The sequence below is a fragment of the Gopherus flavomarginatus genome, chromosome 8 (assembly GCF_025201925.1).
Source record: "Gopherus flavomarginatus isolate rGopFla2 chromosome 8, rGopFla2.mat.asm, whole genome shotgun sequence".
Classification (NCBI taxonomy): domain Eukaryota; kingdom Metazoa; phylum Chordata; order Testudines; family Testudinidae; genus Gopherus; species Gopherus flavomarginatus.
In genome coordinates, this window is record NC_066624.1 from 70,236,414 (window position 1) to 70,252,179 (window position 15,766).

General features: G+C 41.1%; 1 protein-coding gene across 2 annotated transcripts in view; it reads right to left on the reverse strand.

The window, feature by feature from the left end:
* Positions 1 to 15,766, reverse strand: part of LOC127056332 (glypican-5-like) — a 644,723-nt gene that overhangs the window by 464,390 nt on the left and 164,567 nt on the right. For both annotated transcript variants that reach the window (XM_050964047.1, XM_050964045.1), the window contains exon 3: positions 12,992 to 13,686. In XM_050964047.1, the coding sequence (XP_050820004.1) occupies positions 12,992 to 13,686 (695 nt within the window). The remainder of the gene's footprint in view (positions 1 to 12,991; positions 13,687 to 15,766) is intronic.

A 15,766-nucleotide genomic window follows, 5' to 3' on the forward strand; every position in this document is an offset into this window, starting at 1 on the left:
GTTCATGCAGTACCCGTGCAAAAGAGCCTTCACTGTGTAACCCACTGGTGAGTGTCTCACACGTCCCCTCTCTGCACCTGATCTGCAGAGAATTTCAGGTTGTAAAAGGCTCATTTAGTCTTGGCCCTTTAGCTCAAGATGTAGCAGCTCATGCTTTCAGTTCTGGACATCCCTGGTGCGTCAGCCAAGCTGGTAGCTGTCACAAATTCATTTAAATAAGTTATTTCATTTTAATAGGCAGAACTTACAGGGAAAAAATTCTGGTTCCTCATAACTCACATGTGGGTTCCTCACTCGGAGCTGGACATTGCTTCTATTTCCTGGGTTCTCGGGTTGTTCCTCAGAAAGAAAGGCCTCAAAGAATTACAACATTAGTTCTTTTACGGTATCCGTAGTGGGTGTCCTCCCTGTGGTATTGCATTAACATATCATTCCCTGCATGTTTCTATTGTCCTTTTCAGCAATCTAGCGACAAGAAATTAAATCTGATATTTTAAACTACATACAGTGTGGTTTTACACTTGTTGACAGCTGGTGTTGATCCTATGACACTGGTAAACTTTCAGGAAGGAAGCACCTGGGGTCAGTTCCTGGTGTTCTCCACAGTCTCCACAAGTTGTTTTATGACACTGCTCAATCTACTTACCCAAGCAGTTAGTTACTGACTGCCAATTACCCTTCATTATTACGAATTTACTCAGCACAAAGTTACTTTATTCACAGTACTGCCATTTCCTCTTCAAATGTATAAAGGTACTGTGCAGTCATCTCCTGCTGCTGAATGTTTGGTAGCTTTTTCTCTACACTCATTATCCTAAAAGTGACTATTTTGACAACACTATCTTCTCCTACAATTGTTTCTTCTTTTCTGTCCCTGACTGCTTTCAGACCTTCCAAATAACTGTCTCCAAAAACGTTGGGTCCTTTGCTGAATTTGCTTTAAGAAATTTATTTCATTTTTACCTCCAACTTTCTGCCCTCTAGCAGGTTCTGATTCTGCAGCCAAACTAAAACCAGTTCTCTAATTCAGGCATTTCAGTCTCTTTGAAAAGAACATGTCCCTTGAGGACATTGCTGGAAACCAGGAAGAGTTCCTGAGTTCAAATTCCATCTTTGCAGCTGTCTCACTGTGTGGCCTTGGACAAGTCACTTTGTCTCTCTGGGTTTGTCTTTCCATCTGTAAACTGGTGATAATACCTATCTACAGTAAAAACAATGAGGAGTCCTTGTGGCACCTTAGAGACTAACACATTTATTTGGGCATAAGCTTTTGTGGGCTAGAACCCATGCATCGGATGAAGTGGGTTCTAGCCCATGAAAGCTTATGCCCAAATAAATTTGTTAGTCACTAAGGTGTCACAAGGACTCCTTGCTGTTTTTGTTGATACAGACTAACATGGCTACCACTCTGAAACCTATCTACAGTAAGTACTTCACAAGGGTGTGAAGCCACCAGATGGTTGGGTGGGATTGTACATGGGTGGCTAGCTTAAGCCACTGCCCGTGCCTCTGCAGTCACACTGCTGTTTTCAGGCACCAGCTTGACCACAGCTAGCCCATGTACATGTATCTGCACTGGGAATTACACCTCCCGGCTGCTGTGTAGACGTACCCTGACTGTGTGTTTGTACAGTGCCATGCACAATGGGGCCCTGATCTTTGTGGAGTCTTCCAGGTGCTATTATACTGCTAATAATGAGTGTGGAAATGCTAAATATTATCAAGATGATAATTCTCAGGCCATGATCAGTAAGAAGACTTAATGGAATTCATATGCTTAGCTATGTGCTAACAGCAATGAAGCCAGCTCTCTCTATAGTTTCTTTCAGTTTATATATCTCTTTAAACCATTAAGAAAGCTGCAAGGCCCATCATTTTTCCTCGTTTTTTTCTTCCCCTGACACCTTACAAACTGAGAATCCATTCTAGATGCCTGGCTGGTGTCCCCTGCTCACATACTCAGGGTCTAATTGATTGCCTGGGAAAGAATTTTCTCCCTGGTCAGATTGTCAGGACACTGGGAGTTTTTCACCTTCCTCTGCAGCCCGGGGGTGGGTTTGTGACAATCAAGGATCAGACACTCCAATGGGAGAACAAGCAGGTCTGAATCAACTGCCTGTAGATAACGTTATTGTGTATAAAAATATGTTAAGGAAGATCTTCTATGACAGCTTGTAATGGCCTGAACTTGATCGTCACTAGGAGATCTGTATACAGGTTATGGTTATGAATATAGGAATGTGAATACGTATAGAAAATTGTAATTGAATCTACAGTTTAACTACACCATCACCTCGTAGCAGTGTTGTGAGAAAATCAGGCATTAAGGGCACCTCCCAGGCAGATGTTCACACAAAACTGGCCCCAAGCAGCTAGCACTGTGCAACCAGGAAGAGACGATGGTAGACCATTCAAGTTAATGGGAAAACACTGAAACAACTTGAAACTGAAAAGAAAACCCCAGTTTGGGAAAACCCCCTGCTCTGTTGTAGCCATGAATTACCACAGGCCATGTCTACAATAAAAAAGTAGGTCGACCTAACTCACTTCGCCATGCAGCCAGCACAGTTATTAAATTGTTTAGTGTGCACATACTGGGCTCCTTACGCCGGCAGTTTGCATCCTCACCAGGAGCACTTGTATTGATTGTACTGTCAGCGTGGGGCATGGTGGGACAGCTCCTGAAAGCCAGTAACAGTAAGTGTATACAATGCCGTGTCTATACTGACACTGTGTCAACCTAATTACATTGACGCTATGCCTCTCGGGGAGGTGGTCTTATTTAATCAGCATAGGGAGGCGCTTATGTTGGCAGGAATTGAATTTAAGTGACAACTCTTCCACAGCGAGGCTGACACAAGACAGCTTACGTTGACCTAACCCTGGAATGCAGACCAGGTCATAGCCTGAGAAAAAGGAAAAAACCTGCAAACCCTGTTAAAAGAGAAAGAGTTTGAAGTGAAAGCTATCCAGAAACTGAGAGTCAGCATCTAAGCGGGGTGCTATCTATAAAGCACTGGATTCCCTCTAGGACAGAGACATGCTGGGAAACTATTCAGAGGCAATAGGCAACTTGCACTGGAGAAGGGAATTTAGCTACTGGAGAAGTGTTAAGCCTGAGAGGCATCTTTATGGGGGTTTTTTTCTGTTTCACTTGTCTGCATTTGCTTTTCCTTACTAGTTCATCTTTGAATCCATGATTGTTTTATGAAATAAACTTTGTTTTTTTATCCCAAGCAGGTATCTGTTGTGCAAACTATGTGGAGTGTGTGTGCCAAAGTGAACTCATAATTGGGTGCAGATTTCATTCCTTTGGTGGTGATGAACCAGAGGTAGAAAGTCAATGTGGCTGGTAGTTAAGAACTCAGGAAGATGGATTTGGGGAGACTCAGGGCCAGAAGGGACTATTGAGATCACCTTGCAAGAAGAAACTCTCAAAATATTAATTTGGCCAAGAAGAGCAGAATTAACTGACTGAAAGCAATAATAATGCCTCCACATATAAATCTGCATATGCCATTATTAAAACATACTTATTTTTTCCTTGATCAACTTTAGTATGATTGGTATTGGGGGGAAACTGACATAACTTACATAGCTCTAAGGGCACATATGGCAATATAGTTTCTTTCAGTAAGAATATATCTTGGTCTACATTCTCTTTTCTATGGGTAATGATGATGCAAAGTTAAGTCATCATGGTGGTAAACATTACACCCACTAATACGTGTTTGAAAGATGGGGCTCTTATACCACTGCAGTAAATGAAGTGTGCATCTACACAGTTCTAGTTTTCTTTCAGAAACCCCAGAATGGAAATGGCATAATGATGTACTTTATGTATGTTCTAAAATTTCTAAATTCTTCCTTGAAGGGTGGCTGACATGTAAAGTTTTTACAACCCAGATCCTGTGTAATTCTTTTAGACTGTAGATGAAGTATCATCCATGGACAAATTCTTTTTTTGTGTGCGTGACTTTTGGATTTAAATCCAAAAATGATTATCACCTTTCACATACAGCCCTGTATATCAGGCATTCTCCCTAGTGATTTCCAATCTAACAAGCCCTTATTTTCCCTTTAATATTTTGGGAAGTAATTAATCTGATCTTAAATGCCTTGCTCACTTGTACAAATTCTATCTGGCTTCTATTCTCTGGGGTAATTAAATTCCCTTTCACCTTCAGGAAAACGTATCACAGATTTTGGGAGGTGACTGCATAGCAGAAGGCAAAGATTTATTTTTATTTGGGTTCTCTTTGTTATCAGCCTCATGCATCACTAATCTCCCATGCCTGTCCCTTAATGGTATCATTGACTCTGTGCCAAGGTATTTCTGTTTCCTATGTATTAGAACCTTAGTGCCAATGCTACGCTACATCCATCTATGGCAATTTCAAAAGTGAAACATTAGCGATGATGTCATATAAACAGCCAGGTAAATATTTTTTAAAACCCTTATGGATAAGTTTTTAGAAAAAGAGAAGACTGATGCACATGTATCTTGGGTTGACATTCTACCTCATCCGTAGGATGAATGCCACTTTTAAAACTACGTAGAAGGGAAGGAGACTAAGGAACCCACCACCACCACCCCTTGTTGTTCTCCTATAAATTATATCTTGCTGTTGATTCTCATTGACATTATTTGCTCAGATTTATCTATCCATCATTTCAAGGCTATACTTTGCTCAGCCTGCGATCAGTTCACAGTCTCTGATCTCACACGCTCAATTGCACAATCTGCTGACTGGGCCACCACCTCTATGAACTGATGTCCACCTGCAAGTGACTGGAGAGATGGGGAGTACAATGGGAATGAATGTCCACTGGGGAACATGGAAAGCCCAGCTCACTAGCTAAATGCTCACTTTACTTTCTTTCCTTAATCACGACCTCAGGAACCGATGCCTAAAACAACTTTCACCTCCCACCCTTGCTTGGAGCAACAGGAGAAGATTGTTAACTTCCCTTTCAAGAAAGTAAAGAAACACTACTGAAATGATTAGTCCAAACCAGGCACATCCTTGTTTCACTACAAGATCTTTACTTCTCCCCTTCTGTCATTGCTGAAGTCAACCCAATCTCATCTAAAATACACCCAGTCTTCACTAGATCCCTTGTCAACCTCCATTATCCACCCTTCCTACTTTCTTACTCTTGTTCACTATGCACCTGACCTAACTCCTACTGACGCCAGTGAAAAGTTTCCCGTTGACATTGAATCGACTCCTATATCACCACTATCAACTACTCCTTTTTTCACTGGACCTTTCCCTGACACCTTAAAATTGTCACTTACATTTCAGAAGAATCTCTCATTTGCTAACTACCATCCTATCTCCATTCTCATTTTTTCCCCCCAGCAAGGTTAGCTCTTTTCTCACAACTCTCCCAGCATAACCTCCCTAACCACTCTCAGCGCCTCTAATTGTGCCTGTCCTTCTCCAGGTGATTAATTAACTCAGGTCACAGAGATCCCTCTGCCTTCTCACAATATTTGACCTAAGATATTATGATCACACTCCATCAGGCTCTCTGTCAGCTGCTGTTTTCTTTACTACAACACAGCAAATACAATTTGGCAGATCCTCAGAGGGACTAAATCAGTAGAGCTACACTGAAGTCAATGGAGCTATGGCTCTTTGTGTCGCCTTAGAATCTCATCCAATCTCTCTCCTATACACCAATTTCAGGTATTAAAGTAGTGATAAGAAGAAAATACCCAAGTATCCATATAAAATCTTTATGAAGCACAAAGAACAATCCAGACATAGGAATATGTGTCTTTCCCACATTCTATCAACTTCCCCTTTCTAAAAATAAACCTAATATAGCTGTACAAATCAACACTTTTGAATCTTGGATTTTAAGACCCTGATCCTACAAAGAAAACCTTAAGGGTGGACCCATGAGCCTATGCACAGGTCTACTGAAATGAATAACTAGATCCAATAAATCCACATTATTTCAATTTTACAATGACATTCTATGGGCAAAAACCTGCACTCCTTATGAAGGGCTTGGTCTTCCATGCTACTGAATGCTTTTGCAAGAAGTGAAGAGCCAAAGCACTGACACCCAGCTGTGGCCACCTCACACAAGATCTGAAGGGGTTAAGGTGGCCTCCACCTTGAGGAGGTCCCAGGCAGCAGAGATTAATTATAGCAGATGCTCAGGTGGACAGGAACAGGAGGTGCCCGCATAAAGCCCAGTATCTGAGAGCAGCTGAGGGCTGAAGGGAAGTAGATAGGTGAAGGGAGCTGTTTGGGACTATGGAGTCACTCCCTGAGAAGAGGGAGTTTGGACTGGCAAACTCAGAGAGTGGGGAAGCCAGGAAGGTAGGAAAGGCTCAGGGGAAAAGCAGTGAAGCACAGGATAGTGCAGACCGTGGCTGCTGATCAGAGGATCCCTGAGCTGGAACCTGGAGTAGAGGGTGCGCCTGGGTTTCCCTACTAGCCACTGGTGAAGTAGCACAGGCCAGGCAGAGGAGAGTGGACTGCCTGAGAAAGTTTCTTCCAAAAGACTTTGATACCCTGGAAGGGTAGGACCATAGTGGAGTGAGAGGGGCCGCAGAGTGAGCGAGGACAATGGGGGGACTAGACCATCAGAGGACGGCACAGCCCCTGGAAGGAGTTAATCCTCAGAGCAGCCAAGAGAAGGTGTCCATAGTGGTGAGAGGATCCTGTGACACCAGCACTCAGCATTTGCCCAACACTTACGCAGAGAGGTTTGTAGATAGCATAGGGAAACATGCTTGGTGCTCAGCAATGTGACAACCTGTTGACCTCACTGGCAAGCTTCTCAAAAGGCATAAAGAGCATTAGGTGTCCAAATCCCATTGAAAATCAATGGGAGTTGGGTTCCTAACTCATTTGTGTCTTTGCACCAATGAAATGAGCAGTGATGAGTAGCAGCATTAGAAGTTGTAGAGTTTTTTATTATTATTTTAAATGAAAGCTGATATTTTCATGTAGTTATATGACTCCAGCAGTTGCAGCTTTAAGAAAATCACCAAACATAACAGTTGGCAACTTTGCAATCTTAAGCACTTACATGCAATCCAGTGATTGCAAATGATGCACTGACCAGCCTGTTTTAACTTGCTTGGCTGGTTCACTCAAATGTGCTTAATGGCTGCACTTAGAAAAATCTGAGAATTGGGCAGCCAGCCATGAGAGCCAGCCACTGGCACAGAAATGTGTCCAAAGGCTCTAAGAAAACATTATATTCACAGCAAGCAGCTCAATGCTTCCCAAGATCGATGAGACACAGAGTCCTTGCCAGCCCACCAGCCTGCAATGCCCACCTTATTGGACTGTGAACAGAAAAGCCACCATGGCTCAGTAGCCTGACCCATGAATGCTACAACACATTACTTATCAGCATTCACACAGGATCAAGCTGTCAGGCAAAGCTTCTGTTGACGTCAATAGGTGTTTTGCCTGAGATCAGTGGGAGTTTTGCCTGTGCAGAGACTGCAGAACTTTGCCCTAGACAAATTTTACAGTTCTAAAGGCTGTCAAATATTTTCTACTTCTATTTTCAACTCCTGAATATTATCAGAACTCTCCATTAAACTGTCCAGCCATACTCAAAAGGGCCAGATTGCATTTAGCCCTGCAGAAGGACATATGTGGGGGACAAAGAATACAAGGAGCCTTAACTCCACAGAATCTTGACCTCCCCTGGCCCAATGATCCCCACATCCTGCACCTGCAGGAGGAAGTCTGACTCCTGGTCAGAGTTAATACTTTCTTGGGCAATACATGAATGGATGCAGATGAAGGATATATCTGTTTCTGTTTATAATCTACACAGATTCTATTAACTTTGAGCAATGACAGAGAAAGACAGTACCATCTTTCAGAACTCCAGGTCAAACCTCTAGCTGGGCAAGTTCTCCCATGTCCACATACTGCATTAACCTGTGTAGCCTAAGTCCATCCCATCCCTAAAATCCCTTTGTATGAGACAGCATATGGTAGGTCCCATCAGCTTCATGAGTGATTGATCCTGGGACCCACCTGGGCAGCCCCATCCCAACCTCCTCCTTCCATAGTGGTTCTACAGGAAGCAAACGCACAGCATGTTCATCTGGGCAAAAATCTATCTATACTATACGGTCTCTATCACTGTAGTATCTGAACGCTCCACAATCCTCATAGTATTTATCCTTTCAGCATTCCTATGAGCTATTATTCCCTTTGTACAAATGGGGAACTGAGGCACAGTGAAACGAAGTGGCTTGCCCAAGGTCACACAGGAAGTCTAAGGAGGAACAAGGAATTGAACCTGGCTCTCTCAAGCCCCAAACTAGTATTCTAGCCACTGGACCATCCTTCCATTCAGACCCAGCTGCAAATGAGAGAAGGATAAGTAGTGGTAATCTGGAACGAAAGTGAGCAGACTCAAGAGAAAAGCAAATGCTGATGTTCTCCTTATACCTCAAAAGGAGAGAACCTTTGAATTATTACTACCCTACTACTTTACACTTTCAATTTATAAGCCTTTAGCAAATATTCTCTTCCCTGCCAAAAATATTATATCAGACTGAACACTCCAAAGGTGATGTGCAGAAAGATCAAAAAAAAGGCATAAGGTTGAATTCACTCTAAATCAGTGAAGATGCACTAGGGATGAATTTGTTCCATGAGATTTTAATCTCATTGGCCCCAACTGCAGAACCCTCATTCACCTCGGTAAGCATTTACTCATGAGTCATTCTGGTGGCATCATTTGCAGGTATGAAATGTACATATTGATTTGCATGAGTAACTGTTCACCAATGTGAGGAAGGATTCCACAACCAAGCCCCTATCAGTCCCCCACAAACAGCTGCAATACCACCTTAGTTTGATTTATTTCCAAGAATTACTAACCTCAAAATGGATATACAGCTGTGACTGTGGCATCCATTCAGCAATGCACAAACGTGCTTAAGTTTCACTGGAGTAAACAGAACTATGCACGTGCTTAAAATTAAAGTATGTGCTTATGCACTTTGCTGAATAGGAATAGACTAAAAGCACATTTTAAATGCTTTGTTGAAAGCCATTATTTCTTTAATCATCATCTTTTAGGGACAGTGACCTTTTACTGTCAGTGAATATGGGAATTTGACTTATCCCTGGATAAGCAATGTGTGTACAGTTCTCACAGGTGCCAGTGGTAGCATGCATTTCAGTCCTGCTTCACCTTAATTAGCATTTTGTTCAGGGGTACCTTTCTTCCACCTTGCAGGAAATAATAAAAATTTACTGATGCATGAAATACAAGGACTGGACCACAAAACTAAGGTTGATCTTATGTATTAAAAAAAAAGTGTCTAGCTTTAGAATGCAAAAACAAAAGGGAGGGAGAGGGAGAAGAGGAAACCCTCACTCAAAGTGATATCAAGAGTACAAGCTAGGGCTACATATCTGGCACCATGAGGCAGTCAGCATTCCTTTCAATATGACACACAATTAGATTCCAGCAGACGAAACAGAAAATAATGGTTATGATTGCTGATGCTGAAGCCCATGGCAGACTCGCAATAGTTTAAGTAGCTGGGTGTATGCCAGCCTCATTGCACAAATGGCACTGCCTGTTCTGTAGGAATCTGAAGAGAAAGAGAGTACGAATAGCTTAACGGTGACCTGTCACACATGCCATCCAGGTGAATCCGACAAGTCTTTCAGCTGTAATGAACCAGATCACTATAGGCCACTCTCAAGAAAGTTATGCACCATTCATGAAAAGAGATTTTTTTTCTTACACGTATGAAATAAGTTTCTCTTGAGCAAAAAGTATAGTAAGCACTTTATTGGTTTACTTAACCCTTTCCTCACATGGTAAAAAATAGCCAGCTTTCCATTATTCATTGTAAATTAGCCAATCCACTAATATGAAACTTTATTTTTTAGCATGTAAGCTCCATGGGGCTATTTCAAAAATTGTAAATGTTTCCTAAAAGAGAAGGTGAATTAATTAAGGCTGGCTCAGGATAAGTGAAACTGACTAGTAGCGCTCTGCTTCTGGATTGAGTTTTCCATGGTTAGAGTATTTACTATTGAATGAAGTACTGTGCTTGTTACAGACACTGCTGTCATAAAAGATCTACATCTCCTGGTTTCCTGAAGCTGAAAAATAAACTGCTTAAATATGAAATGATCACTACATTGTGATATAAAAAGGAATGGGTAGTTCATGTATGTATGTGAAAGCATGTTTCAAATAAATCAATATAACAGATACAAATACTGTCAGAGCAGCGTCAAGGGGAATGAGTGTATTTGAGGATCAGGCCCCAGGATTCTAATCAGCCATCACCCAGCTGGAAGTTCTAAAATCGTAGCCAGAACTCTCGTCCATGTCTTCTTCAGAGAAGCTAGCCTGACTAAAGGAAACAGAGCATAACTGGGCTTAATCCTCTAAATAATGGTTATCCCCTGTAACTCATCGTGAAAGTTTTAAACCAATATCAGACTGCATGCTTACTCAAAATACCAGAATGTGCTCTGTCACAGAAATATTATCTTACTCTACAGAAATCTGACAACTAGGGTGACCAGACAGCAAGTGTGAAAAATCAGGATGGGGGTAGGTGGTAATAGGAGCTTATATAAGAAAAAGACCCCAAAATCAGGACTGTCCCTATAAAATTGGGACATCTGGTCACCCTACTGACAACTAAAACGAGTGGATGACTAAGGATAACACGAACTGCAGTATACTTTTTATCTTCAAAACACAACATTTCTTCTGCTAGCCTAAAGATCAGTCCACAAAATAATAAAGAAAAAGAATACACAGTCTTCTTTGTACACTGAGATTCCCCTAGTGAAAGCAAATGAGAAGATCTTCGAAAAGCAGAATAAAGAATTCCATGTAGTTATCTAGCTGAGGTCATCTGGAAAGTTGAAGGAAAATGTTTAAATTTAATGAAAGGGAATCATGTATGACTCAGATGAGACACTAACATAAGGATTAACAGAAGGCCCAACTGTGCTTCCACTGAAATCAAAGGTAAAATTCTCATTGACTTCAAGGTGCAAGATAAGACCCTAGATCATCTGATATTCACCTGCATTATGTATTTCCCCCTCCCCAACATTAAACATCAAAATTATAGCATGCTGATTATTGTGCTGATGAATGCAATGCAATATGACATAAAAATGCATGCTAAAATATAATAGTTCCTACAACAAATGCAATGTATGTGTCAAGTCATTTTTTCTGCAATAGTTAGAAAGCCTAAGTTTGCTCTCATTTCCCCCTTGGAAGTCAGTGTTGATGTATGGATCTGATTGAGGGAAGATTTTGGTCTATGTACTGTAGTTCTCCTAGCAACCAGATGCGCCTCTTATACAATACATAGAAATATACAAATTATCTTGATCACCATATCTACCTCTAATGTATCACAACAATGGCATCAGGATGGAGGAGTGGAATGAGTATCTAACACGGATAATTTGTTCTTCAAGTATCTGGGGTATGGGTGGGGTTCTTTTAAGCATACAATGCCCTATGGTGCTACCATGGACTCATCATCAAATGGAAGGAAGTGCCATGGCTCATGCACACTGCACAAGATGCCTATGAAAGCACCATCATGGATCATTTCATGAAACCACACAACCTTGTCCTAATGTTCTGAGCTTATCCTTTTATGCCAAACAGAGCAGCAAATGTCTCCACAAATTCAAGTATGACTGAAGAAAGAACATTCTTGAGCCTAAGACAACATGAACCATAACAATGCCTCGAAGTATATATTAAAGAAATGTTTTAATCATATAGTATATTCTTATTTTTTACATTTTCATTTGTGCTCCCTGTCTTGCCTTATCATCTGCTCAAAATTGAAAATGTTGCTGAATTTGATATCTTTACTATTGCGCTAAACTATAAACACTTAGCTTTGCCACATTGACATGTCCATCTGGCACAAATTTTCCTGGTTTGGAATTGCATTCTTTATGCCTCCCCTTTCTTTAATCTCTCAAGTATTTTCCCCCTAAATCATATGGTAAGCCAAGTTCAGCACAGGAATTAACCTTCTAAAGCTCTGCAACTCATTTCCTTCTCACTTGTCCTCAGTATGGTTTCCTTTTCTTCTAAGTCAAGGGGATCAATCTGAATTTTCCTAGTTTAGTCTCAACCCTGTTTTGAGCACAGTTGCCATGATTCTTTATTGACGGTGATGTTGGGCTTCATACAAGCGTAGCCAGCTGCATCATTAGTCATTTCAATAATTTCTGGCCCAGTTTTCAACAATTTATCAGAAGGCTTGTCAGTTATGTGTTGCCATTATTTATTGTGTAATTCTAACACCCTAGCTCCGCCTCCCTAATCCTACCAGCCATACAAGATGGATCCACTGTCAGCATATTTTTAGCCTCACTCATGTAAATGTTGTACATTAAATAGCGTTTTTAATAATCTCACTACTCTTCCATTCTCCATCCATTTTCTATTCATTGTCATCATACCATGTTACTGTTTCCCCCACCCCCAACCCCCATCTTTCTTGGGTTTTTTCTACTGATAGCTTGATATTTAGCACTAAAGAAAGTGCTTTTAGGAATTCTTAGCAAAAAGAGATAGTTACACTCACAATCCTACTTTCCTAAATACCCCACACTGTAATCTCCCTGTCTTTTTGTTAAAAAGTCCTCAGTTGATATGTAACTTCTGCAAATGTTGCTAGGAGTTCTAGCATGCAAATGTGCAGCTGAAGTCCCAGCACACATTGACCAGATTTGTAAAGTACTCTAAATTCTCTATTTAGCAAATTCCACAGAAAGTTTACAATTGTCTTAATTTCATTGTAAGTGAGTCGCTACTAAATCCCATAGTCATTATCTGTGATATATGCATGTACTATTGACAACGTTCTTGTTGACTGCCAATTGACACAAAAACATCAAATGATCAGATGTTTATTCATCAAATAAGGAAAGTCAAAAAGTGAACTTCAGAACAATTAAGGAGTACTTACTGTGGCAGAGAGTTGTGGCCCATTCAATTGTGCATGCAGGATGGCTTCATTGATTGAATTCCTGATTCCCAGAAGTGCAAGTTCAAGATCATGTGACCCAGCCATTTCATTAGTCAAATATTCCAGTGTGGAGATATACTCCCTCCATTGAGTATCCAGCTCTGACACACTGGCCAAACAGCCTCGCATTACATTTAGACAATATCCCACACAAGGTCTGATTAGTGTCAGTCCTTGGCAATGTGGACAGTACTGCATCTTCACTAGTGCTCTGCTACATTCCTTTGTAAGAGCGGCATGTTCAGTTGTGTTTATCACTTCAATGCCCATATTGAGGGCCTGGTTTAGCATCCTACTTGCCCAAAGAGATTTTGACAGCTCTGTAACCACTTCTTTAGAATAACGTCCAAAGGGATTTATGTCTTGTCTTGTTAGTCGTAGACACTCGGTATATTCCTCTGATAAATCTATAATTCCAGGGTTTATTAGCCGACTGTAAACCAAAGGAAAGAGACTGTCGAAGAACCGTAAAACTGCATTTTCCACTGTAGTCTCAGCACCCAAAATATACAGAGAGAGGTCTGTAAAAAGTTCTTTGACAGGCTCTGCAGCTTCTTTTGCCATGGCTCTGTAAGCCGTCTCAAACAGGGAGGTTGTATGATTCTCTGCAAAGCGAAGCAATGACTCAAAGGCCTCTGCAAAACAGACACGTTAGAGGTTGATAGAAAAGTAGTTTATAACTTACTGATGCACAGGGACACAGATAATAAAATTATATGACTCTCGCAGATTTCCCCAACAAGATTACCAGATTCTGACTCTTTAGTGCCTGATCCGCAGACAATTGAAGTCAATGGAAATATTCCCGTTGATTTCAATGGGCTTTGGTTTCAGGCCTGTGGGCAATACTTGGCAGGGCAAACCCACACAGTATTAGTAGCTGCTATTGTACATGGGCAGGTCCATTTGGCACATTTCCAAAGCAACACTCTTTTTGACCAATAAATGACATATCTCCACCTTACAATGAACAGTCTGACATTCTAGTAACAAGTACAAGTGAACCAAGAAATTAAGCATCAAATTCCTGAATCAGCAAAACACCTTTCAATGCAACCTATGTCTTGCTGTTATGTGACAGTAAGGCAAGCTGGTAGGATTGCTTTATGATGAAATGCACTGCAATTGTAAGAACCCTGTTCTACAATAATTGCTTTACCATGCAATATAAGAAATTTTATAATATTTTCATTTAATAAGAGGGAATATTCTTGTTCACTAATTCATAGTATCTTTGTTCACACTTCGCTCTCAGTCTTGTCATTCAGCATTCTGTATCATTATCAGACTCAGTGATGAAGCTTTATAATATTAAGTCTAAAAAACCAAGTTGATAGTAAGAATCACTTAAAAGACTAAATATTTCAGTCTATAGAGACTCCCATCTTAGACCACATCTTCACTTCTCAAATATTACCATATTGAAATGACTTGACAAATAACTTAAGAACTCTATGCCATGTGACTAATGCACTCCTTGATACATAACCATTGGCTAGTGCAGGGATCAGCAACCTTTGGCACGCAGCCTGTCAGGGTCTGGGCTGGTTTGTTTACCTGCCGCATCCTCAGGTTCGGCAGATCGCAGCTCCCATTGGCTGCGGTTTGCCACTCTAGGCCAATGGGGATTGCGGGAAGCGATGCGGGCCGAGGGATGTGCTGGCCGCTGCTTCCCACCGCCCCCATTGGCCTGGAGTGGCGAACTGTGGCCAGTGGAAGCCACGATCGGACGAACTTGTGGACACAGCAGGTAAACAAACAGGACTGGCCCGCCAGGGTGCTTACCCTAGTGAGCCATGTGCCAAAGGTTGCCAATCGCTGGGCTAGTGTTTAAATTGCTTCCCATCTCACATAATCTAGCTGCTACTATTGAAATCATACATTAAAAAGACAGAAAAACAAGCCATTTACATCCTTCTAAACACTATTCAGGTTTATAAAACATACACTTGTAATAATTTGGACTATTGATGTGGAAAGTGAATATGTACTAGAATGAAGATTAAATAAGAACATAAGAATGGCCATACTGGATTAGACCAAAAGTCCATCTTGCCCAGTATCCTATTTTCTGACAGTGGCCAATGCCAGGTACCCCAGAGGGAACGATTAGAACAGATAATAATTAAGCAGTCCATCCCCTGTTCCCATTCCCAGTTTCTGGCAAACAGAGGCTAGGGACACCATCCCTGCCCATCCTGGCTAACAGCCATTGAGGAACCGTGCCATAGTCTTGGCCTTCACAACATCCTCTGACAAAGAGTTCCACAGGTTGAATGTGCATTGTGCAAGAAATACTTGCTTTTGCTTGTTTTAAACCTGATGCCTATTAATTTCATTTGGTGACTCCTAGTTCTTGTGTTATGAGGAGTAAATAATACTTCCTTATTTACTTTCTCCACACCAGTCATGATTTTATAGACCTCTATCATATCCCCCTTTATTCATCTCTTTTCCAAGATGAAAAGTCCCAGTCTTATACATCTCTCCTCATATGGAAGCTGTTCCATACTCCTAATCATTGTTGTTACCCTTTTCTGAACCTTTTCCAATTCCAATATATCTTTTTTGAGATGGGGCACCCACATCTGCACAAGTATTCAAGATGTGGGCATACCATGGAATTTATATAGAGGTAATATGATATTTTCTACCTTATTATCTATCCCTTTCTTAATTAGTCCCAGCATTCTTTTCCCTTTTTTGATTGCTGCT